At 42.4% G+C, this 25,851-nt stretch overlaps 1 protein-coding gene and 1 long non-coding RNA gene across 3 annotated transcripts in view; both read left to right on the top strand.

The window, feature by feature from the left end:
* Positions 1-1,817: 1,817 nt before the first annotated feature.
* On the top strand, positions 1,818-3,899 carry OTOR (otoraplin). Its single transcript, XM_040060373.2, has 3 exons — positions 1,818-1,985; positions 2,411-2,548; positions 3,144-3,899. Exons 1-3 carry the CDS (start codon positions 1,862-1,864, stop codon positions 3,320-3,322), a joined length of 441 nt encoding a protein of 146 aa, XP_039916307.2. The 5' UTR covers positions 1,818-1,861; the 3' UTR covers positions 3,323-3,899.
* A 6,808-nt stretch (positions 3,900-10,707) lies between these two features.
* Positions 10,708-25,851, top strand: part of LOC120751316 (uncharacterized) — a 43,701-nt gene continuing 28,557 nt past the window's right edge. Inside the window, exon 1 of one of the 2 annotated variants that reach the window (XR_005700379.2) lies at positions 10,708-10,806. This is a non-coding gene — a long non-coding RNA (uncharacterized LOC120751316). The remainder of the gene's footprint in view (positions 10,807-25,851) is intronic. The other variant, XR_005700380.2, reaches the window with a different exon arrangement.

Genomic DNA, 25,851 nt, shown 5'->3' with positions numbered 1-25,851 from the left:
TGAATTCCAGCATATTCAGAATAAATACAGTGTTCAAGGTGATTATCAAGGGACAGCTGTTTTTCACTTAGGAAATACAGCTTATCATTAGTGGTTTTCTTCCCCCAGCTCTAGTTAGAAATAGATTACAGTTTGGCAGTAATGTGATTCAGCTTGGTTTTGTCTTGGTGGCTGGCAGTGGAAGAAAGACCCAAGAGGAAACATAAAAGTTTCCGGGTTTTAGCCAGGCTTTTCCAAAATACATATCCTAATGCTTCTGGGTTTCTCAGGTTTGATTTACTTTATATTTTCTCATATGTTAAAAACTTTATAAGTTACGTGTGACATGAAATATGCTGGATGCAGTGAAGTAATCAGATCTAGTATTGTGAGTTGTAACCGTTCTAAATATTTTGGGAAAAAAATCACTTGAAAAAAGTTGTAGTGTTTTGTATCTGCAACATAAGCCAACTCTTCTTTTGCACAAGACCTGGCAAACTGAAGTTTCACCTGCTCCCAGAGTAAACATACTCTGCCTCTTTCATACATATGATGTATGAAACATACAAACATACGATGCCTCTTTCACATCATCTTGGTTACTGTCCTGTCTCCATTTATGTACTTTTTCTTTTTTCTTGGTGATTTCGTGTAGGTAGGATTTCACAAGTATTCTAGTTCATATTCTAATACTTGCAAATGAAAGTTGTTTCGACGTGCCTGTAAGAGCGAAAATGGCAGCTATTCCATCATAACCTGGGATCTTTCCTCCTGTGGTCATAAATTCGTGGGTAATAATGATGCTGTCATTTCATCCCACTGGTTGGTGTGCAGGACAGAATGACTACGACAGAGTGTGGTGAAGTCAGCTGTGATGGGAAGGCGATGCTAGAAAGTTGTATGATGCACTTTGTTTTGAAGGAGTGTGGGGTTTTGGTGACGGCTTTTGCTGACAATTTCTGCTGCTGTGTCTGGGAACTGGAAGCTGCTACAGCCAGCAGCCCTTCAGGCCTCCTCATGAATCGGGAAATGCTGGTTCACTGGAGTGCAATTTGGGAATTTCCAAACTTGCCCTTGGTTATTTCTCAGCGCTAATCCAGACCAGCCTGCCGCAGCCTGGCAGCTGTGCTGTTGTAAAGAGGTTGTAAAGAGGACCTTTTAAGTCAGCCTGTGGCACTGTTTAGTGTTTCGGACCTGCAAACCCTCAACGGAGTTCAGCTAGGTAAAGAAAAATGAAATGATTGCTTGTCCTGGCATAACCTCTGTGTTCTGCTCTCCCTGTGGAAGGGATCTTGCCTGTACAGGTACGCAGTGCTTGAATTGTTAGATTTCAGATTTTAATTGCTGACTTGAAAAGCCTTTTTACTGCCTTGCAGGCTCCCTAATCGTTTGTTTACATTGCATCCGTCTGGTATTGTCCCAGTAGGTCCCTTCTGTAAACAGGAACAGGGGAATCTCTGCTACTGAGGGTTTTTGGTCCAGGGAAAATTGTGCTTGTCAGTAAGCATTCATGAAAATTAGGGACAGGAGGATTAAGAAGGATGTAATTTCATTTGCTTCTTGCCAGGGTCTGACTTAATTTTCATTCTCAGACTTTGCTTGAAGTACGATTCAGGCTAGGGACAACTCTAGGAGGGCTTAGCATGTTCAAATGATACAGTTGCTGATGAAAATGTTAATACAGAATGGCTTTGGGAGGGGATTCACCTTTATGAGTGGGTCCTGAGGTTTTCCTCCTGCCTACGGCTCCTCTAGTGGGATGGAATGTTGCTGCAGCCCCTTCCTATTAGCCTGGTGTGTTAGTCCATGTGTCTGCCCCTTCCATAAAAGATGGGGAGTGCCGGACCTGGCACGCACCCAGCAAGTCCTGCAGCGAAGAGAAATGACACTAAGTGTTTATTTGATGGTTCTACTTTTGTGTCTCAGATTAATGTGTCCTCTGGCAACTGGAATTTTTATGGATAAACTCACCAGCAAGAAGCTGTGTACTGATGACAACTGTGTCTGCAAGTGAATTTGCTTTAAATTTGAGGACAAAATCCTTTTGAAAATAATGGTAGGGGTGAAGGGAAAACTACTTTTCTTGTTTAGCTCTGTCATATATTTGTCTTGTCAACTGGCTATGTAGAATGTCACATGCAGTTTTACAAAAAAATGGGCTTTGTAAAGGAACATTTTTCACTTAAGTGAAAAGTGTAGAGAGGGATTCTAACTTTCAGTTCAGCTGAAATTGCTTCTAAAGCTGTTATTGCTGGTTACTGGAGAACAGAAAAATGCACAGAACAAATTCTTGAAGACTTTAACTGTTTCAAGATAACCTACTTTTATTTGTAGGAATAATTTTACTACAAAGTCAGGTGTATTAATATTTCTGTAAAAGTATTTAAATTCATCTACCTCATTCTTTTGTCACTTTTTTTTTCCCCCCCAGACACCAATTCCCTTTCCAGAGCAGAAGAGGGTTGTAATGCTTCAGACTGCAGATTCATTAATATTAAGAAGGGCCAGCTGACTTATGTTTACTCAAAACTAATGAATGAAAAAGACTCTGGAGAATTCTGGGCTGCAAGTATAAGAGTTCATTCTTGTGGATATGAACAAACTAGAAGCAGATTAACACACATTGCTGTCAAGAAATGGATGCAAATGCTGAGCTAACGTGGGGCTTAAAGCAGCAACTTTGTTTTAAAAGTGAATGTTTAAACTGGTTGAGACTTGAAGGGCTTTAATATTTTTCTTTTTTGTAAATGAAATATCTTCAATAGCTATATGGTAATTATGAACTGAACCTTGACAGAATGGCTCAGCAGTTTATTTCTGTGGCTGTTTATGAAAGCGGTGGAGGAGAAAGCTTTTAATCACAGGGGCCTTTCAAGTCCTAAATTTAAGGGAAGCAAATATAAAGATTAGCTGTGTTTACAAAAAAAAGATCCAGATAAACTATAAAGCAGTATTCATTTACTCAAAAGATGTATGCCTAGATCAGAACTTCTGTCAGTGGTTTCTTTCACGTGCCAGCTGATTGGAACCTAGGAAATGTAAGACCAGATTAAGAATGCTACTGGTAACTCCTTTTGACTAAGTGATGAACCAGCTCGAACCAGATGAGGATTGTTTTCAGGTATCTAATTATATACCTAATTATATACCTCCTTGCTTGAAAGTTTATGGAGAACAGTATGAAGACCATATGGGGACAGCTGGTTATTTCCCTAGCAGTTCAGTGTCAGAACAACGTGTCTATCAAGAAGCAAATAAGACTGTTCCTACAAGGGTAAGGAATTTACAAAAGCCCAGCTGGCCACAGAATTACTCTTGGTTATGTAATGGTAATTTGCTGTAAAATTAAATCATTATTGTGGCAGTTGATTGTAGCATATCACAGATGCCTAGGCAAATATACAGGCAAATTACCTCAATAAAATCCCTAAGATAACCTCTGATACAGCAGACATCATAAATGTTGCAATAAAAGCTTGATCCTTTTTATCTGAATAGCATTCCTTTAAGGTCACGTAAGTTTTACCCAAAGCTTTCTTTTTTTTAGATATCACAGCCTGGATATTGTGCTGCAGACTTGGGTAATGTGTACTAGTGCTCCTTCTATTAATTGTATATATAGATGGATACTGTCATAGAGAACTTGTGATTACTGTGAGACCATGCTTGCTTTCTCATTACAAAGCTAATGGTGCATCAAAACAACAACAACAAAAAAAGAGTTAAAAGGGTTTTGGGAACACATTAGTATTCTGTGAGTAAGTAGGCTGCATTGCTGAAAGAATGGTTGTCCCTGATAATGCACAATAGTGCATTTTACTCCAAAACCATCATATTTTTACTAAATAACTGAAACACTTCACAGAGGAGTGGAAGAGGACGGTCCTTTCTCAGAGGCCAGCATGGTTTGACTTACAGCTAACAGCCACTGGTAGCTTATTTCAGTGTTTAAAACCAAATTGAGTGTTGGGTTTAAAGTACTTGCCTTCATCCATCCTCAATATTTTTAGCTGTATACTGTTTTGCAGCATATGGCAAAATAAAATTCGCCTTTCAATCTTGAAATCGTATCTGGAGTCTTCAGTCCTAGGTCCAGATTATTAGATGGGTTTCATTAACACAAAGGAAATAACTGAAAGGAAGAGTTTCTGTGTCATGTTAATAGTTGCAAGGATTTGTACCAGGCAGGCTTTATTTGAGGAAATATGCATCTTAGTTAAGTGATTGCTTTTCTTGACACTACGTTAGGTTATTCTGAATTTGGCCCAGAAGTGTTGGTGGCAATTAATTAGTCAAAGAGCATGAAAGAACAACTTCAATACATTTTAAGCTCTTTTCTCAGTGATATGACAGCTAGTCTGCTGCGTGGCAAGCTGAACTGGAAGTAGAGGTGGGTAAAAGCCAGGCAGAGCCTGAAGGCTGACTTGGCCTCCGGAATGGGACATTGACAGGCTGCAGTGCTGAGCTTTAATTGGAAAGTCAGTGACACAGACTTCCAGTCCTTTCACCCTTCCTTCACATTCTTGCAGTGCAGGAACATTGCCATGAGAACGAAGGGTGATCTAACAGAGACATCTGCAGGTGTGACTTCAAGGTTCAGACTCTTTGTTCACATTTAAAATAGTCTGTAGCACATCTTGACCCATCTGTGTGCTGCCTGCTCCAGAAATACCCCTTAAAGGAGCTGTTTCAAACAGGGCTGGTGTTGCACCACCAGCCTTCCCCCTGCAAATCAAAATCCAGTCTCTGGCTCACAGCTCTGTAACCTTCTCCCAAACCACTGGCAGTGGTTTTGCCTCGCTCTCATGGCCTTGCACCTGCAAATCCCAATATTGGTGTGAGATGGGCTCTCTTTGGAAGGGGTTGCCATTTTAATGAGGAGATCTGATGAAGCCCAGAGTTGAACAATGAATCAGCACGGAGCACAAATGACACTGAAGGAATGTCTGATAGGGAAGTTGACTGGGAAAAGCATTAAGGGGGGCACCTGCTACATTGGAGAGAAGCCTGAAAGAGAACAACAACCTGAGGGCCTCTGTGTTTCCAACCCTCCTTTTATTTCAGGGTTTTTTTTCCTCCCGAAAGGGTAACTTTCACTGTTGGAATCAATGTATTGCCATTAGCTGCAGACCTTGCTGTGGATATCAATGTATTGCCATTAGCTGTGGACCCCTCTCAGCATCCTTTTGTGCAGCCCTTGGGGTAATCCATGTCTGTTGGCTGGTGTTTGAGCAATAAATCTCAAAAGGTTGGTTTTGGTTTTGTTTTTGTTTTGTTTTTTCTCAGTACTGCTACTTCTGAGCCATCGAATCAACGGGCTGCACACAACGGGCTGTGTGTATACCAAAGTGGTGGTGTTGGACTGCCTGCCTTCCCTCAGGCACTCAAAACTGGCCATTTGCTGGCTGAGTACTCTCCTTGGTGCTCTGCAGCAGCTCCCTGGCTCCTGCTTGCAATGAGCACCAATGTGGCATACACTGCCCTGATGCAAACGCGGTGTGAGAATTCCCTGCAGCAGAATCCAGATCTGTGTAGGCACACAAGACAGCGGCAGGAAGGAAGCAACACGCTCTGGGAGTCTTTTCCCTGCCAGAAGTTTTCAAGCAGGGTGCTGGCATTTGTTTTCTAGCCAGCAGTTCTCCGAGGGTACTGCACAGCCTGAGTGTAAGTCATCCTTTTGAGGTGGCTTTAGGAATTGTTTAAGGATAAAGGGTTACATGCGACTAACCGATCCAGGGATTGGACTGTAGGAATACAAAACAAAAAGAAAGGAAGATGAATGAGTTGTTTGAAATTAAGAGAGAAGGAGGTATTTTCTAATTAATTTTAAGAATTCAAGGCAGGAACAAATTATCTGAGTTATGCAAAATGAGTCAGAAGACAAAAGACCTTTTTTTCCTTTCCAGAATCCTTTGAATATATTATAGTGTACTTTGCATATATTACAGCATATTCTGTGTGTAGCATATTCATTTACCTTTGGAGGGCAATAAAAGAATGTTAATCCTTCAGTAATCTCAAAACATTTTTCCTCTTAACTGTTTTTTTCAAGACATTAATTTCTTTTGTGACTTGCACTGAGAGGAGGCAATCTTTTGGCTGCTACCAGGGAAAGGTGACAGGAGGAAATTTGGGCACCCTCTCTGAACACACAGCGCTTCCTGTAATAGAAACAAGTAACCTTTCTTCAAAACAAGAAAATTTTTAGTTACAGGGAGTGATTTGGGATGAGGACACGGTCCCACACAGGATTTGTTCTTTAGAATTTTTTTTACATGTGCACACTTTGTTACTTGTTAATAAACCTGAGAGCCTTTGAATTGATCTAAGTCTCTGTGGTCTAAGTAAGATATGTGTAGGATTAGATGTGTGACCTTGGCAAGCATTTTCCTGCCATAACCTTCCTTGGATGAGCCATCTGTGACTCCCTGGGATAAATCTTATGGTTGTAAGAGTTATCTAGCAGTCAGGAAAACGGCTAAATATGGGCTTTAGCAGTGTGTCAAAAAGAGCCTCTTACCTGTGGTGTGTGTTGGTACAGGTTATTTTCGAGATGAAACCATGGCTCTAAGCCAGGGGAAAAACAATCCGTCGGGTTGGAAGGGACCTTTAAAGGCCACCCAGTCCAAACCCCCTGCAAAGACCAGGGACATCTTCAACCTGCATTCTGTTCAACCTGACCCTGAAGGTTTCCAGGGGTGGGGTGTCCACCACCTCTCTGGGCAACCTGTGCCAGAGTTTCACTGCCCTCATTGTAAAAACCCCTTCCTTACGCATAAACTAAATCCACTCACGTTTTGCCCTATCACAACAGGCCCTGCTAAAAAGTTTGTCCCCGTCTTTCCTGTAAGCCCCTTTCAAGTGCTGAAGGGCTGCTGCAAGGCTTTCATGTGTCCATTTTAGACAGGCTGTGTGCTGGGAATGCGCCCTACACCTGGATACACGTTGGAAGCTGTGACTGCCCAGACAGCGCCAGCGGCACTAGGTGTTCGCAAACAGCGGACAAAATACATTCAATTTCCCTGTGGCTATGAATAAAAATGGTGAGGTGAGATTTGGCACTTGCTATTGGAAAATGTGAGTTTTTTCCTCAAAGCTTACAGATATTAATATATCCAGTTCTCCGTGGATGTGGAAGATGCACATACTTCACAAGGTGAAGCTTTATATACGTGTCTCCACAAAGGTCCCATCCTTTCCTCTTCAATTACGGCGCAGGAGTTCCAGGCCAGAACTGGACATTCTGTGGTATGAAATAAGACCAGTGTTTGTAGTCCTTGACATTGCACTTCATCCTTTACCCAAGTCCTTATGAAAAACACTTGCAGACGTGGCTGGTTCCAGCTCCTGTTTGCTCTTTAACCGGTTTGTGTGAGCTAGGGATACTTCACATACGTGTGGATACTGCACGCGGAGAGCAAAACAACTGAGAGGAGAATACTTTCAATGCAGGATGCATACAGCAGGGTGTAGGTACACATATATTTATTTCCCTTTTCAATGTTGCACAAAGGGCAATGTTTGGAGTCTCACAGAGAAACAGCTTGCTAGTACTTCTTTGGCAGCCATCATGACAGATTATGGGCATTATTCCTTTTTGCCTTTTCCCTGGCTACCGTCAGAGAGCCTGTTCAAAACGACCTCTTCTGTACACAGAAATAACTCAGCAAGCTTGAGGAGGGCATCGGAGTCTGTCTTTGCTACTTGAAAATCTAATTCTGAGGAAGGTAGGATCAGGGTCGACTTAGTGGTATTCATAAAGCATCTGGCTGTGAAGGAACATTGTAGTGGCAAAGCTTCTTGTCTCCTGAATTCAGCCTCTAATGGTCAACTCTTGGATGGTCTCCAGTGCAGTGTAGCTTTACAGCACCTCTTGTCTCCACGGTGTCCCAGGTGCTGGTGTGAAAACTGTCACCACATAAACACTGACGACCTGTGCCTCAGTCTGAGCTCGGGTGTGAGAGACCAGATGAACTTCCAGCTCCACTATATGACTTTTGGGCAGGTTCTTTTTTTTTTTTTTTTTTTTTTAAAGTTGCACAGAGAACTGTAACTTCATCCCTTAGTCTGCCAGGACTTCATTCCTTATACAAGGAATGAAGCAATTCTTTGTCCGTGGCGTATCGGAGGGCAATCTCTTCCTGTGTCAATGCTCCACTGAGAAGCCATGTGAGTAGATTCTCTTTGCACAAGGGGTGGTGTGTGTGCTCAGAAGAGTGGGGATGTTGAGTCTGACATGATCTTCTTACTCCAGATAGACTATGTGCCTCAATTATCATTTATTCACTTGAAACAAATGAGCACTTTGATTTTTTCAGGATGGTTGACTTAAAATCCCCATTGCTAATGCTGATTACTACAAGAGAAAAATGAGACTCTTGCATTTAGAGAAAAGTCTCAGCTTCTACCCTTTACAAATGTAGGGAAGTATGGCATTTTTAGCAGCACTAGCATTAAAGGTAAACAAAATGATCCCGGACCTGTATGATGAAACCAGGGATTAGTGGGGAAAGGAGAAATGGCAGGGGAGCACAGGATGTCTGTAGGGGACTTTAGAGTGCTTGCAGATGACAGCGCTATTAATGTGAAACTGACAGTTAAAAATCAATAGCTTTGACACCGAACTCGTATTTTCTTCCTGCATTTCACATTCTTAGGTGAAGCTCACTTGCAGAAGAGCACAGCGTGCCATTCAGACCCCTCAGTGCTCATGCTGCACCTGCCTGAAATAAACAGGAACTGGCTTTCGGGAAGGAGAGGAGAATCAATAATATGCTAGGAGGCATTGAAGGATGCTTTGGGTTTTATAGAACCCTTCTTTTCCCCCTACAGTGATTATTGTCCCCGCAGTTCCTTTATGGAAACCACAGCAGTCCCACTGATACCGTTTTGGCAATACATGCACTAGATAAAATCTCATAGTCTAGTTCAGTTCATTGTGTCCCAGCTCAGGGGGAATAGAAGCACACCTGGATGTGTGTGCCAGGTTGTGTAGCACTCTTGATGCAGCCTCAAAATGCACTTTTAACTCATGTGTTACCCTGGTTTTTCTGAGTTTCTTTATTAGCCTTTTGGTTTTCATAAATGGAGTCAGATCTTTTAGTTACTGTAGAATATTAGAGCAGTTTTCCTACCTTTCCCACAGAAGTAATATAAACAATATAAAATATATACATATATATACATATATAAACAATATATATATTATATACATACATATTATATACATATATAAACAATAAATAAATATAAACAAATCCTTTGTTTTTCATTCTCTGTCCTTTGTTTGCATATTTCTAACCTGAAAACAATTGTAACTGACAATTGGTCTGGCCACTGAGGCTGAGGGGTGGAAACCCCAAAAAGCCAATCTTCTGCTAGACCCACAAATGTATAAAAGTAAAAGAATAAACAAAGGGGTTTCTTCTTCTCTCGGCTCTCCCAGCTGGGAGCTGGATCAGAGGAACCTCTGTGAAAATCTCTTGTCTGCGTGTGATTGCTTTGTGTGTCTCGGTGACACTCATGGGGCTTTGCATTCAAACAAAGTTGTGCAGCACTCTTGATGCGGCCCCAAAATGCACTCCTAACTCATGGCATCTATTTGGCTGAACTTCATATGAAGTTTTCAACCTCAGGCAGGGATTCAAGAAGTTTTAAAAACAGCCTGTTGCGTACTTTTCAGCAAGGACGTCTTTGAAGAAGTGTAATAACCTGAAGTCATTACCTGAAGTAAGAAGCTCTTTAGGAAAGCCTTTCCACCGCCACGGTACACTGAGAGCAGAGAGCAGCAGTGCTGGATGAGTGCAGGGTGACATCCAGTGGCTGGCTTCTGCCTGGCTCTGGAAGAAGTGCTTAGCACATCACAGGGGACAGCCCAGCCGGGAGAGCCCTTGAGGGTGGGGATCTCCTGCCCAAATCCCACCAAATCCACCTCAGAGCCCTCAAGGGTTTGCCCCACCTTGAAAACCTCCAAGAACTCTTGAGTAATTGGTTCCTTAATTTATTCCCGCGGTGAAATATTATTTTCTTTGAAATCTGTTTGGTTTTGTAGGTTTTTTTTTGTTTGTTTGTTTGGTTTTTTTTCCCAATTTTTTGTCCCTTTTCCTCTACGGAACACCTCAGCAAAGAGCCCAGACCGATCTTAATAAACCCTGTAGTTTCTGGGAGGCTGCTTTGTATCCCCCTGGAATTCTTTCTTTCCCATGTTCAAGAAGTGCAGCTTGCACAGCCTCTGCTATTGGGGTTTCTGAACTCTCCCCACCCCCAGTTTCTTTAACGAGTTCCAGTTGCACAGCAGCAGACCAGGTTGCTGAGCTGGCTTGCTGGAGAGGATGAAATGTGTGCTCAGCTCTTCTCCCTCACCCAGACCACTTTTTTTTTTGAGCAGGCTATTGTAAGAAGCTGCCTGTCTGATATGAATCTGGGACCTCTCATAACCCTGAAATTTAGGATGCCTTAGAGTGTGAAATAGCCAGGTAAGGAAAATAATAACTGGAGAATATAATTGCTAACTTTAGGGGCTTGTGTTGATTTTTAAAAAGGACTTGCTATTTAATTATTCCTGGCTTCCATTTGTTTACTGGAAATGCTCCATTTAAGCTGAAAGATTGCTTCTTGTTTTTCCTTCCTCTTCTCTGGCAAAGAGGAGGAGCAGCCTTGCCCTTAATAGGTCACAGTTGTGATTAATAAAGATAAGTGTGATAAAAAGGGTGGGTTGGCTGGTTAGGAAGGTCTAAAGGAAGGGGACCTTGAGGAGCCCTGGGGAAGAAGGAATAATCCAGAGAAACACAAGGAGGGGAGTTGCTGCTGTGGAGGATCTGCTGTGAGGTCAGTCTGGGTGTGACGGGGTTGGAGCCTGCAGTTATAGTCATAGCTAGGTAAAAGCCTGTGGTCAGAGGCAGCGAGGAAATACTTGCAGTCATATTCCAGCAGTCAGAGTCTGTGGTTGGACCCTACAGTAGGAGCTTGCTGTAGTCAGAGGCAGGATGGCTAAGCTGTAAAAGAGCATAAACTGGGACCCTTCTCATGTTGTTAAGTGATAGTTTGTGTCTTGGCTTGTTTCTACCCCTTGATGCCTTGGAGTGGCTGACCTGGAACAGAGACTGAGCAGAGCTAGAGGATAAAGTAGATATTTACTGAAGGGCTTTTAAGGGTACACTTTGGGCAGGACAAGAGCCTGGCCAGGGCTCCACCCAAGGTGGACCCAAAATGGACAAACAGTCACAAGGTCTTATATTTTTATAAGTTTTGGTCCATTTGCATATTGGGATTTAATTGTCCAATTACAGCTTTGGGTTGTGAAGTCTCATCCCTCTTGTTTTTGCTCTTCAGTCCACTGTTGTTTGTACTTTTGGGCCTGAAAACTTGTAACAGATGTCCTTGGACTTCAGCAGGAAAAGGATTTATCTACCCACTCTGTGAAGAGAGCTTACTAACACTGAATATGAGGCTCAGAACTGCACCCCTAGGCAGCACAGAGTCTGAGAAACATTAAAACTAAAACTTAAGGCATCACCCTAAAGTGAGGGTGCAACAACAGTCTCCCACCCCCACTTGATTTTCTTGAACTGGTATGGCTGTGCCATCAGCCCCAGAGGTGGAACAAAACAGCTTTCAAATTTAGAAATGGCTGATTATTTTTTTTCAGGGTGGATGATGAAAACTGCTTTGGGATGGATTAATAATGTTATGTCAATACAAATAACAAGCAGCCAGTGTGAGACTGATTGTTCTTCCTGCTCAGACCGAAATTGCATTGCCAGCCTGTGACAAGCAGAAGCTCAAAATAGGTGGTATTGGGTAAAACTGTGGGACTTATTAGTAAATCCTATTGAATATTTGTATACAGGTAATGCTGGAGTTTCTCAGCATCAGTTAAATAAGGGTGTGGGTGTCTCTGAAGAGTATAAAATGAAGAAGAATGCTTAGTTTGGAATAAACTTTTACAAAAGATGTAAAACTTGGTTTAGATGCTATTGTGGTCAGAGTGCAACTTAAGGACAGTTCTCCTGTCTGCATTGTAATGGTTATTTTCATATCTGCTACAGCAAAGCAGTGCCTATGGTCAGGCCCTCAGACTGTGGCAGCGTTAAGATTGGTTAAAGAGAGAAAATTTGTTGTTTTGGTTTTTAGATGACGTTGGAGGTTAGGGTTCTTTTTCTTCTTTTTTTTTATTTTGTTTAATTTTTTTTCTCTTTTTCTCCCTCCCTCTCTCCCTCCCTTCTCTCTTTCTCTCAAGGAATTTTCTCCCAGCTGGTGCCTGAGAGATAATGACTACCGGTACTTAAGAGAGACAAAAGAAGTGGTCAGGGTGGGGAGAAGGGATATGCAGCCTCTCGGCTGGGAAGAGCTAATTTTTGGGAGCTACTTCCTCTTGGGAAGAGCCGGGATACCCGGAGTTTTTTGGCCGGGAAGTCAGGGGTTGGGCTCAGCTCCTGGCTCGTTCTCTTGCCTTTGGGATTGGAGGGGAATGGTCGAGCTGCCGTGGGAGAATTAGCTGCTATTGTGGTGCCCATGCCAGCACCAGTTATAATAATTGGGAGGGAAGGGACTCCTATTTTCCATTCAAAAGGGGGTTTCTGCCTTCCTTGGCAGACGCCTGTCTTTCAAACCAGTGGGGAAATTCCAATTTTCAAACAGATGGGAAATTAAAAAAAAAAAATTTATAATGGCTTTTGCTACTGTATTTTTACTCTGGAGTGCGTAAAGTTGCTTAAGGGGCAGACTGGGTCTTGGGGGTGTTGTACCCAGTTCTTATCAGAGGTTTTTTCTTCCCATATGGCACATCCCGGGAACAGCACTGTGGAGCAAAGAGCTGCCAAGTCCATCTGTTGGTGGCAGTGTTGGAGCATAGCCCACACCAGTCAGTGTCCTGTTACAGAACAGTTTTCAGTGATTTTTTTTTTTTTCCCCCCTGAGGATTGCTGAAGTCGGGCAGGCTTTCTGTAAGCCAGAGGTGGAGAAATTCCTCTGCGATTTACAAATCGCCCAAGGGGACTGGGCATCCATTCAGCTGTGACACAGGGAAATCCTGTTTCTAATTCCTCCTGGTTTAAACTCTGGTTGAGTGCACCCTACTCCTCCTCTCTTCTGAAGGTTGCTGGGGCAGCTATGGGTGACAGAAGGGGACGGGTCTCAGTTCTGGTGCAGAACAGAGAAATTCTGCAGTATAAAGCCTTATAAGAGAAAAACGCTTTGTTCCTTCAGACTTGTAGAGGATTTTGAAAGTCTGAGTGAAATATGGGCTTGCTGTTCCAATTAATGGCTTCTTGTGGGTGGTGCAGCTGACAATGCATTCTTGTTTTCCCTATTGGAAGGGAAATTGCCGCTTTTTTGCAATCAAAATGCAGCTAGCTTGACTCCTGGGGTGTTCTTTAGGCAGATTGCAGCCCTTTGTGCTACAAACAGTTAAAATTTTAGCGCTGGTCACATAGGGTCAGGCTAGTTTAATATACTGTACAGCAAGTGTTGAAGATGATTTACTTGTCTTATTTGACATACAAACAGATGTTCCACACGCTGTGCTCTGAAAACTCTGCGAGGAGATGTAATAGAAAAACTATAAGCTGTCTGCAACAAGGATATCAGTAAATGTCCTCATCCTCCAATTTATATTACTCCTTAAAAATAATAATTGCCAGCCATTCAAAAGACAAGACAACTTTGAAAGGGATAATGTAATAATTCCTGGGGAGAGTTTAGAATAAGAGACAGTAGCAATATGAAAAGCAAGAGGAAAAGTAGAAGCTGCAAAGTCACTGTGATGTCTTTAATGTCATCCCACTTACATTGTATAAGGAAAAATATAAAGTTGTCAAAACGTCTTCATTTGGGCTGTAGCCCCTTCTCAGAACAGTGCAAATGGACAGGATAAGAAATGCACGGACCTTACCTGAGTAGCTGAGATCTGTAACTATTTTCCAGTTCTGCTCTAGACCTGTTTCTCGTGTCCTTTTCTAAATCTGACCTCTCACTCTGTTGCCATTCCTGCTCAGCATACCACTCATTTTACTAAAAGGAGTATTTTAGGCCGGGATTTGTGGAAAGAGATGCTGAATGTTAGAACCTAAGCCCAGTTGTCAGGACACAGGGGACCTTTTGATTCAAAGATGTAACAGGAAATGTTTGAAATCATTGTCATGATAATATCTGTCACAATGTGAGAAGTGCTCTCAGAGATCACTGCTGGTGCTCAAAGCAAGAACAACTTTGAAAATGTAGGAATTTACTAACAGGTAGTGTTGCATGATACCGATGGGAGTGAAAGGACTGTACCAAAAAGAAGCAGTGGGAGATGTCTGGACCCTCAAAAGACCTGACATGGGAGATGGCCCAAGCAGAGGTAACAAGGGACAGAAGCTGCCGCTTGTACCTTCACAAATACACCCATACTGTATAAAATTCAGGTGTCATCCCTGCACTCCCCGGTCAGGAGGTGATGCCTTTGCATTCAGTGCATCTGGATGAAACCTCCTCTCACAGGTTTTCATCATCTCTTTGTGAAGCCTTTCCCAGCCACTGTAACTTAGGGCACCTGGCTGGTTCCACTTTGTGAGGACACTCAAAGTGTACCTGATTTTAGTTACATCTCCATAGAGCAAAATCACAATGTTCCAGGCTATGGATGTGGCCCCCTGAAAGCTCCTTGCTCATGTCAGTGTGACACTCTACCTGCTGTAGGTTAGCCCTGTCTTTAAACTCAATAAATAGCTTCTGAAGTACAGGGCTGTAACTCTAATGCTTGCCACCTTTATTTCTAAAACAGGATTCTGTTCAAAATGTATTGGTGGTGGTGGGTTTTGTTGTTGTTGTTTTGAGCATGAGAGGCAAGTGCAGGAGGAAGTTGTTATTCAAAGTGTCCTGGGGTAATCAGTAAAGTTATCTTATTCCATATCTATCTGTGCCCAAAAATTGTTAATGTCTCTTCAAGACCCTGCAGCCGTGGACCTTGTGTGTGTGTGCCTAGGTTATCACAGGATTTTTAAAGTCAGCCCTCGCAGGCAGCTTCCTGCATTTTGCTGCCTGAAATTTGCTTCACTGGTTGTCTGGCCTTTGTCTTAGAATTTTTTTTTTTTTCCTCTTGGGTGTCTCTTTTAGTTTTGGGTCCTTTTTTTCCCCGGTGGGCTCCAGCAATCTGGTCCAATTTGATCGGCTACCTGCCCCAGGAGAGACGACTACAGGAGCAGAGCCTCTCTCTTTCTGGCAGCTTCAGCCTCACAACCACAGCCATCCACCATCCATCAAGACTGCATCTTGCAGTTAGAAACTTGTTTCAAAGTGAATTTGTGAACTCTGCTGGCGGCAAAAAAAGCCAGAGCTCTCCTGGGGCCAGGCCAGCCCCTGCCAGCCCTGACAGAGTTGTCCTTTTCCCCCATCCCACAGCAGGCAAAAACCCCACACGAGCCAGCAAATCTCATCTGCTGCTAGAACTGCTCTGTAAAGCTCCTGTCTTCCCAAGAGGGATGTGATGGCACCTTGTCCCTTTGTCCTACAAGCCCGAGGCTGTCCCTGCCTTGTGCCATCTCAGGAAAGGCTGTTTCTGACATTTTGGGTCTCTCTTTTCACCTTTGGGATCCGTGAGCTTTTAGCAGTTTTGTATCTGGCAAGTATTTACTTTTTTCCTTGCCTGTTTGCATTCTCTTTGTCAGCGAGCTGTTATTTTCTTCACTTGTATTTACTTGTTTGTCACTCCTTAGTGGTGGAAAGGGATGGATTGGTCACTAGTTCCAGGGTGCCCATCTCTTTAAAGTGCCTTAAACCAAGGCACAAGGACAGTTTGAACAGCCATGGCAGAAAATCACAAATTCTGTGGCTCAGGCTGTTAAGCTGGGTCATCCTTTGATACGTGCTGTGGTATGTTTGTGTATAAAAGCATAATGTGCTGCTGAGCAGATTTAGGTTGCATTTTCATTTGTGTGTGTTAGACACACTTGGGCACTCAGAAAACATCGAGTTCTTTGGAAGCCTACACAATTCCTGAGCGAATCTTAGGGGGTTGTTGACAGTTTCTGGAGTTCCTTCAAATTGCCTGAATGTCACCCAGTGAACACAGAATCTGGCAGGGCCGTTCTGGAGTTTTATCAGAAAAGTGCTTTTGCATTAGTATCTAGTTCATAGAGTTTATGGGGAGGGAGCAATATATAGAGGAAAAATGCTTATTTAGGCTCTTCTTGCAAATGTAGAAATTGTTCGGTGGTTTGGGTTTTTTTTCCCATCTTCTACCTGTAAACTAAATTCCCCCATAATTAGACTATTAGCTGACCAGGGGAGGTCAAGGAGAACCAGACTCCTCTGTCCTGGCAGCTTTCACCTGGAATGTAAGTCCAGTGAGAAGCAGGTCAGTGAAATAAAGGGTTGAACATCCTTAGCAACAATTGTGGACAAATGGTTATTTATCTGCCGAGACTGTCCCAAGAAACAGAAACTTTCTGAGGTTTATATACGCTGCAATGCGGAGGTTGCCCGTTGCTCCCCACCACTGTGTCTGCCCAGTATGTTACATCACAAAACAGATATCTGATTCCTTCTTGCCTCTTTATGAGGCAAGACTACCACCCAGTGTCCTCTTCTGGCAATTTTGAGGAGAATTCTCTTTTTTTCATCACTTTCATTTTCATTATGCTGCCTTCCAGATGACCCGTTCAGGCTGACTGTGTATGGCACCTGCTCTGCCTTTTCCTGTTGAATCCCCATTTTTTAACTTGTCTTATCTAACTACAACATCTTGTCCATCTCTAGTTAAAGAATAATTTAGAGCTTTGCTACTTCAACAATACTATAGTAATTTAATTACTTAGTTAACTGTCTGTTGATGAAGTTTTGCAGGTGGGTTCTATTTGCTAAAGCTCCTGGTGTGTCTAAGCTCCAAGTTACTCCCCAGTTTTCCCAGGGTGTTCACTGAGGCAAAACCAGACACTGGCTTAAACTAAAAAACACTTGAAATAACAAAATAATGAAAATACAGAGTTCTTAGCTAAGTGCAGCACAGCTTCTCGTAAATGCAGGGGATCATTGAATTTCTGCCTAAATATGGAACATCCCATTTCCATCAGGCAGGTGCAGCTAGGCAAGGAAAAGCAGGGAACAGGTTTATAAGGAAGTGCAAGACAAGGGAGGTGTAAGAAAGATGAGGGAAATCAGAGAGAAGGAAGGCAAGGCATGGCAAAACCCGGGAAGAATGGAACAAGCAGCTGAAGGCAGCAAGGCAATGCAAGAAAAGGGAGGATTTGGTGAGTCAAGGAAGGAAATAAAGGGAAAGGCAAGGCAAAGAAATGGCACAGGAGGGGGAAAGGAAAGTAATAGATGAAGATCACAAGGTGGAACAAGATCTGGAAAGAGAGGGCTGGCTAGGGAGTTAGAAGAGAAGGGTGGGTATGAAAGGAAAGGTGTGTGTGTGTGTGTAGGCAAGGGATGGACAGAAACTTCAAGGAAAAGCAATATTAACTACAAACTGTGTTATATGGTATTTCCATTTGATTTCATCCTCCAGTAATTTCTCATTGTTAATACTTTTTTATACTAGGCATCATCTTACAAAGTAATGCTTTCCAACGATCTGAAGTTGTTGTGCCTGCTTTTATCCAGTATAATTTCTTTCAGTGAGGTTTCTGTTTGAGAGTTGGTGGTCATACATATATATCAAAATAGTTTTCTACTTAATTTGTTGCTGTTTGAGATTCTGCCTACAAAAGCAATGTTATTTTTTTGTTCTTGTTGCCTTCGAAATCCAGTATTTGAAAGTTTTCTCAAAGGGATAAAATGAAGAAAAATCACTGAAGGAATTATGGAAATTCCTCTCATCTTATGTTTAGAAGATTCTAATTTAAAAGTCAACAATGAGGGAACCGCTGCTGTGTATTCATGCTACTAATTGTGGTTTTCAATAGGCAGCACATGTGCTCCGTTCACTATTTGTAGGTAACAAGAGAGTGAAGTGATGACTCCTATATTTGGAGGCCTCCAGGGCCCCTCTCAGGCTGTGGAGCAGAAAAAAATAAGGATGGGATACAGCTTTCGTGTTTGGGCTTGAGTGCTTTTATGGACACCGTTGGGAGAAGTGTTCTTGATTTATTTACAGAACAAAATATCACTGTGAATTTGCAAATGTAGCATATTGCCACTTAAGGAGAACTGGATACAGTGACTTATTTTTTCTACTCAGTGATTTTTTAAAAGCTTTTTTTTTTTTTTTTTTGGTGAAGGTAGCTGTTTCCATGTTGTTGCACGAGTGGACTACATGCATTCCCATGAACAAATGCGTTCTTTTAACCAAAGAAAATCCTCTGGGTTCACCCAATGTGTGGGGATGTAGCTGGACTGTCTGGCAAGAATAACCAGGCAGATGCTTTGGATGAGAGAGGCTGTATCTCTTGCTCTGTGGAATGCCTCCTTTTGTAGCCTTTTCTTCCTCTCTCCCTTTGAAAGAGGTTTATTTGAACCCTTGTTCTCGCTCCCTCTCTAATTTCTTGAGGTTACCACGGGAGTAGCAGCGAAGGGGGTGAAGTACATGGGTACGAGTTTGAGTTTCTGGCTCTTGGACCTGAGGAGGATGAGGCTGGATTCTGACCCTCTGTCTGTGCAGAGATGTGTGCAGCCTTGTACAGACAGGGGATTCCTGGGGCTGGGAGCTGGAATTGTGCTTTGTTGCTGCCTGTTCCCATCCTGGGGACTTAACAAGGTTTCGCTCTCTGACATAATTAATTACCCTTGTTGTAGAATGCTGGACTCATTTTCAGGGAAGAGCTTGTTTTGCTCAGTCTAATTCATCATTTCTCAGTAGCATGCTGGATAGAAGAGGCTTGTGACGAAATCAAGTCCACTCCTGTTGTGACTCAGCAAAAAAAGGGTAATTGTTTCTGGGGGAAGAAGTTTCTTTTGCAGCTACAGGTATCTGATGTGGTATTCATAGAGCTTTGCCTTGTACCCCTATGGATATTTTCCATGTACACTGCGAGCTGCTGCACTTCAAGCGTTGAAAAGCTGAAGTCACACACTCAGAAGGTTTTGCTGAAAGTGAGTGATTTATCCTGACCTGTAATGTTCTAACAACCATCTGAGTTTAAATAATAGCAACATCAATGGCTGTGAATAAAGCCCCGTAATTTGAAAGCAGTGGTGGACGGTCTCCTTTTCTACACAAACATTTAAAAATGGCCCTCATGAGAAAAAAAACCCTGTTACCCTGTTTTTTCTGAGTTTTTTAAAGCCTTTTGAAGTTTCATAAAATGGAGTCAGATCTTTTAGCTATGGTACAATATTAGAAGCAGTTCTACCTTTTTCCCACAGAAGTAATATAAACGAATCCTTTGTTTTTCATTCTCTGTCCTTTGTTTGCATATTTCCAACCTGAAAACAACTGTAACTGACGATTGGTCTGGCCACTGAGGCTGAGGGGTGGAAACCCCAAAAAGCCAATCTTTGGCCAGACCCACAAATGTATAAAAAGTAAGAAATAAACAAAGAGGCTCTCTCTGCCTAGACTCAGCCTGAGTCGGAACGGAGGAACCTCTGCCCTGGGAAACCTCTCTCCGTGTGACTGCTTTGCGAACCACGGTAATAAAACCCCATAAATTGAAACTTGCTACTGCTTAGTTCTGAGATTATATTTTTATTTTCTGTGTTATGGCTTGTGTGTAGGAGGGGAAAATGGGCTCTTGCCTCTAGGTCTGCCCAGCATTGTTACAGGAGGCAAAGCGAAATGTGTCAGCAGTGTGGAGCTGAGAAGGTGCCTGGCTGCTTTCCATCCACTGCTGGTGGGTCTAGGCAGCTTGTAAAGTCCTATGTAAACAAACATGGGAATTAAAATCTCTTCGCTGATCCAGTTGAAAGAAATGCAGTGCAGGTTTTCTGAAGTGTAGCTTTTTCTGAAATCTAAAACAAGCTTCCTTGCATGAATTCCTTTCCCAGATATGCTTCTGTGCGCTCTTTTGTAGCAAGAGAGGCTTAAACAGTAATTATGAGGCAGAGAGTTCTTACTTGCCTGAAAGCCTGGGTTAGTTTTTTTCACATCAAGATTGATATGATTTTTGCCTCCCACCTTAGCATGCACTTGCTTAGAAACTGTAGCCAGAGATTGTAAGCGGCATTGTTTTAACTGTTTAGCCAGCTGAACGATCAGGAAGGGAGAAAAATGAGTTACCTTGTGAATGTTGCCTAAAACTGGGCATAACTGAGCTTCCAGCTGACTGGGAGAAAATGAGATCAGATGATGCTGTAAGATAAGAGTAGTTTTCGGGGAAGATTGAAGGTTGCCTGTACCTGGAAATATTTCTCAGCTGAGAATTGAGAAGGCAAAGCAGAGCATGGCAAAGCACAGTCTGTACCACTAAAGCAGTTTGGAACAGGGCTGTGCCCAGGTCACAGAGCAGGACTGAAACATCTCTGCAGTAGAGAAGCAGCTGGTTCACAGAGTTACAAAATTCACCAATATTTAGTGGAATCTCTTTCCAGACTTGGCAAATGCACATGGATTAGATGGTGGCAGGTAACTTCACGTGCCAGCTCTGCCTTGTTCTTTGTCTGTTGTAGCTGCCCATGTTACTTACATGTTCAAGAGCTAGGGTAGATTGTGCTTAACAAAATTTTTTTCTCCTCTATCTTTGCTCCTCATTAGGGTTTAGCTAGATTGACTCCTCATTCATGAAGCAGTAAGAAAATTTTCAGCACTACACGTGCATTTTCATGTTACAATTTGCAACATGCTAATTTAGAGTGGGGCCTTTTTCCTGACTTCCATTTCCAAGGGCCCTGTAGGTCTATTAAACTGTGTTTGTATCAGTAGGAATGCAACTACATCATTAGCATAAACCATTTGGCGTTACAGTGCAGCAGGTCAAGAATACAAGGCTTTATTTGACAGCACCTCAGGAATGATGGGTTTTATCTGGAGGGGGAGATAGAAAGGGATGGAATTCAAAAAGGAGCCTTTAAATGGAGAATTTAAAGCTCCCTGAACATATGCATTAAATGTACAGGACAGGTTACTGTTTTCTGCCACGAGGAATGTTTCTCAAACAAACTACATAAATCAAGGTTATTGGTACAGACAGTCCTAACAGTTGGTTATTTACAGCCGGTGCTTTTCTGCTTGCAAAAGCGCTTTCCAAACATTGGAGAACCTGTTGTGATCTGAGAGAGGTCCAAGAGAATAAAACAATCAAGTAAAACCAAAATTGATATGGTTTATGTCTGTAGAGCCTTACTTAAGATGGTCAGAATGTAGTACAAGTGAAGTCTGGGACACGAAGGTGCTACCTTTATTTACTGGTTGGCAATTTTCTGGTAGGGAAGGAAACCAAAAACTCAAAAATCTGACAGACTGCAAGTCACTTTTGACTTGGTGCAAATAACACAATCTAATGCTTTTCATGGAAAAAAACCCCTGAAACCCAACAAAAAACCAAACCACAAACCCCCCTTAAGACAATACCAATACCAAACCTAAATGTTAATAATTCCTGTAGCTTGCCACTATTGGAAAAATAGTTCAAGGCTTTGGTTTTCTTATTTCAGGATTCAAACACCTGGTGGTGATATGGAAGGAGTCCTGGTGGTTATGCTCAAGGCTATTCTTATACCTCAGACTTTAACTGTGTGTTCCATATTGATTGAGGTGGAACTCATCACTGGAACTTGATGGGTTTTGAGGAAATCTTTGGTTTCGGTGAAGGAACATCAGAAGCACTTTGAAAGTGCTTTTTGTGTTATTGATGCCTTAGGAATGCTGACCTGAAACAGGGACTGGACAGAGGTAGAGAATAAAGTAGGTATTTATTGAAAAGCCTTTAAGGATACACCTTGGGCAGGACAAGAGCCTCGCCAGGGATACACCCAAGGTGGATCCAAAATGGCTGAGTGGTCACAAGATCCTACATTTTTATAAGTTTTTGTCCATTTGCATATTGGGGTTTAATTGTCCAATTACAGCTTCAGGTTGTGAGGTCTTATCCTTGTTTTCTCTTTTCGATCCACTGTTGTTTGTGCTTTTGGGGCTGAAATTTGTCCTTGGTCCTCAGCAGGAAAAGGATTTGTTTTGTGTCCCCACTCTGTGAAGAGAGCTTACTAAAACTTAACATGAGGCTCAGGTCTACGTCCCTAAGCAGCACGGAGTGTGAAAAACATGAGAGCTAAAACTTAAGGCGTCATTTTGAGATGACAAGGCTTTGGCTTTCTGTTGTCACTGTACTCCACTGAGTTGACTTTGGTGTCAATTTAGACGCCAATTAGAGAAGAATCTAGCTCTGCCAGTTTTACCTGGAGGAGAAGCCGTGGCCAGGTTGCAGCATGGGCACGAAGCCACCGGGTGGCAGAGGAGACTGAAGGAACCCGCAGCTCAGGGAGAGGCAGAGCCTGGGTTTGTGCTCCCGGCTGGGAAAGAGACCAGATACAAGGCGCCTGAGCTCCTGTCTGGTCTCTTCTAGTGTTTTTTTAGGAACTGGAAAAGCAGAGAGAAGCGAAGATTCCAGGAAGACTGAAGTATTCTGCTGGCCAGATTAACTGGCTACACAAGTTCTGCACAGATAAGGCAGTGTGTTATCTAGTGCACAGTTATAGGGTTGACTTGGAATAACATCTGTGTCCAAAAGCAGCATGTGCTTTCAATCGTTGTCCCTTTTTTCCTCCTTGCTTCTTATCCTAAATTTAACCTATTGCCTACTTTAAAGAAGGTGAAATGAAAAAAAGAGATCCAATTATTTCCTCTTCTCTGTTGTACTGAAAACAGAAATATTGGTTGTGGTTTTTTTTTTTTTTTTTTTTTTTGTGTGTGTGTGTGTAAGGTACTACACAATTCTGAGGTTTTGCAAGTTTGGCAGGAGTAACACCTTTTTAAAACCACATAAACTCGTAGATGATAGCATAGAGAAACCAAACAGCACAGGAAACACAGGCAGCACAAGTCCCTGAAAGAAGGGGGTGCTAGAAAAAACATTGTTTGCTTTGCATTTTGTAGCTATTTCTGGAGTAAACTACTTGTCAAAAGCAAGCCAGGGGCAGTGTCAGTGAGCCAATGTTTTTCCTTGGCAGGTAGAGCCTGGGACATGCATCCGTTCCCCTTGTCCTGGAAATATAATTTATGGCTGAACTGTTCTCTGATTCATAAAAAGCAGGGAAATCATTCACCGAGGGCCTGATGCTCTGATTCCCATGTGATTCCTTTCACGTTTAGAGTAAAGCTTACTAATAGGTGCTAACTCTCCTTCCCTCCTAGCTGCAAATTAAAGTAATTAGCAAACAAAGCCTGTTGTAGATTTTCCATTGAAGCTGTGAAAATACAAACAGAGAAGCATCAAGGCACTTTCTTTCTTGTTTAAACACTATAAATGTCATTGATCACTTTACGGAATTAATCTTGCAAGGTTAAAAAAAAAAAAAAAAACCTAAGAGCAGAAATGGTGTGAAAAGGGTAAGCTGTGGAAAAAAACTAGGGTGGATGTTAATGCAAGTTACTCTGGTTGTCAGCGATTCAAGCAAACAAGACACTTACTGGTAGGTTGGCTGAAGAATATTTCTATAATAGGGAGAAATGAAGTGTGGAGCATAGTAAATACGATCTGAAGAGCCATTTCCTGGGAACCACTTTTGTTTGTGTCATAGCACACCATTAAAAAAAAAAAAACACCCATGGCTGTAGGTTCCTGTGGGTTTTTTTGCTGAGGCTTTCCATTCTTTGCTGTGAGCTACAGCGATATGGGGGTTCCTGTGGGGAAATTAATCCTTCTAGGAAGTGTAGGTGCTAAACAAAGCAAAGGGTTGCTTCTTTGCGTATGCGGAGTTTGGCTTGAAATAACAGCCTGGAAAACAAATTGTGCAAGATGCTCAGTCATGATTTGAGCTCCAATTTGCCTGGGAGAACAACTAGATGACTGATTTATTTATTTTTTCCCCCCTTTAGGAGTTTAGAGGTATGTCCTTGACTTTTGGTGTTTGACCAAAATCTCACAGGTTGTTTAATGAGACAGATTGTTTAAAGTTTCACAGCAATTTATTTACTTTTCTTTACTTTCTTTTGGGTTTTTTCTTTATTATGGGCATACCTACCACTGCCTTTAATTTTTTGCGATTTTTTTGGACTTGTTTTCTTTTGGTATCCCTTGTTCTTGGCTGGATTCAAAGGTTCTGCTGCTCGGTCGTGCTGAGCTCCCGCATTGCGTTACAAGGAGCGGATGCTGCAAAAACCAGGAGCTGGGTACGTGCCCGAGTGCCTTAAACGAGTTAGTGCTGCGCTCTCTCCGTGTGGGTTGGAGCAGTCTGCAGGGAACAGTCCAAGGGAACGAGTTAGTGCTGACCCCTTGTGCTCTTACACCCCTCCTTTGGATCCTCCAGGGACAAGTCTGTCTGTGAAGACCTGGTCCTTTAGCTCGTGACAGGCTCAGGCATGGGCCCACACTCCAGGATAAATGGCAAGGTTCACAAACATAAATCAATCACCATCAGGCCCAAAAATCTGGCTTCTTTCGAGGCAGTGCTTTTTACCATTTCCCTCAGAGCAAACAGCGCTGGTTAAGCTTCGACAAGCCGAGCGTGGAAGGAATAGAATGCCGATGCTTTCTCCATGAATAAAACATGTTTTTTTACGCAGCTGTTTTCAGACCTAAGCTGGGGTTGAGCTTGTTTTTGCAGGTCGTGCTATTGCAAACGTAGCAAACACTGAAATTTGGGCACAATTTCTGTATAACCACATAAATATCCCAATTAGCAGTCCAGATTTTTCCCCGTTTCCTAACAGCGTTAAAGGCAGCTATGGAACACAACTATTTTTCTTATCATATTTCTACTTGATGTTAAATGAGTCACGAAGCGAGGCAGTGGATAAAGTAGTTTGAGAGAAGGAGGGGAAACTAGTTCTCTACAGTGTCATCCTCGTCTTCACTGCATGAGTCACCAACCCCTGCCATGAAACCTACTCCAGCTCTACAGCCAGCAGCTTTCATTGGAAGCAAAGATGCAAAAAACAATCCTACCCCACTGAGTTACAGTCCAAATATTGCTGTGGGTGTAAACACTTCAAAATCATCCTCATCTGAGTTGCAGCATAAAAAAAAAAAAAAAATCTGTGCTCTAGCAATGGTTTTCCACACTTAGCTCTGCTGATGAAGCACGCAGGATTTTGAATCTGCCTAACTTATTTTTCCAAGGGGGTTTTGTTGTGATTTTTGGTTATTACTGAGTTATTACTATTTGTTGGGAGATACTGTGGGGGGAAAAAAAAGCTGCTATTATAAGAAAAGTAAAAGCCAAAATGTTCCTCAAATGAAGTGTCTTATCTTCCCTTCTTAAGGATTGCTTCAGAAACAGGCTAGGTTCTTTTTTCTGTAGTTCTTATTGGCAAAGGTTGCAGTGTTCCAGAGGCCAAGACACATCAAGGACAATAAATTTGTGGAGGCTAATAGTTGGAATGATAAGCCTGGCCATGAGGAAAAAGAAGGGAGGTTATAACGATTGTTACAGGTCAAATTGCCATTGTTTCTTTTGCCCTCACCAAACTATCATCAGAAAAGTTTTTTATTAAATGCTTGAGGTGCTAGGTTCATTTGACAGGGAAGTGCCATTTTTAAATTTTGTCTCAGTGGCAGCTGGTCTGATCTCACAGGAAGATTTTTCAGTTCAGCTTTTGATGCCATTGCTCACTCTGCCATCAGTTCTCCTGCAACTGTTTTTCCCTCAACTCATATTCCTCTCCTCCTGTTTCCTGCATACCTGCTGAATACCAGTGTACTGAGCTATGCAGCAAGAATGGCTCTGCTTTGGGGTGTTGCTGCAGCTGTGGAAGTGGAATGATATTCCTGTCACTTGGTCCCAGCTCACCCTTAGCTCCAGAGAGAAATGCAAGAGGAAATCTGCCTTTTTGTTCCTGGCTTTTAGCCTGGAAGAAAT

The sequence above is a fragment of the Hirundo rustica genome, chromosome 3 (assembly GCF_015227805.2).
Source record: "Hirundo rustica isolate bHirRus1 chromosome 3, bHirRus1.pri.v3, whole genome shotgun sequence".
NCBI classification, from domain to species: Eukaryota; Metazoa; Chordata; class Aves; order Passeriformes; family Hirundinidae; genus Hirundo; species Hirundo rustica.
The sequence above is the reverse complement of the archived record's forward strand: the minus strand, read 5'-3'. Positions and strand labels throughout refer to the sequence as shown.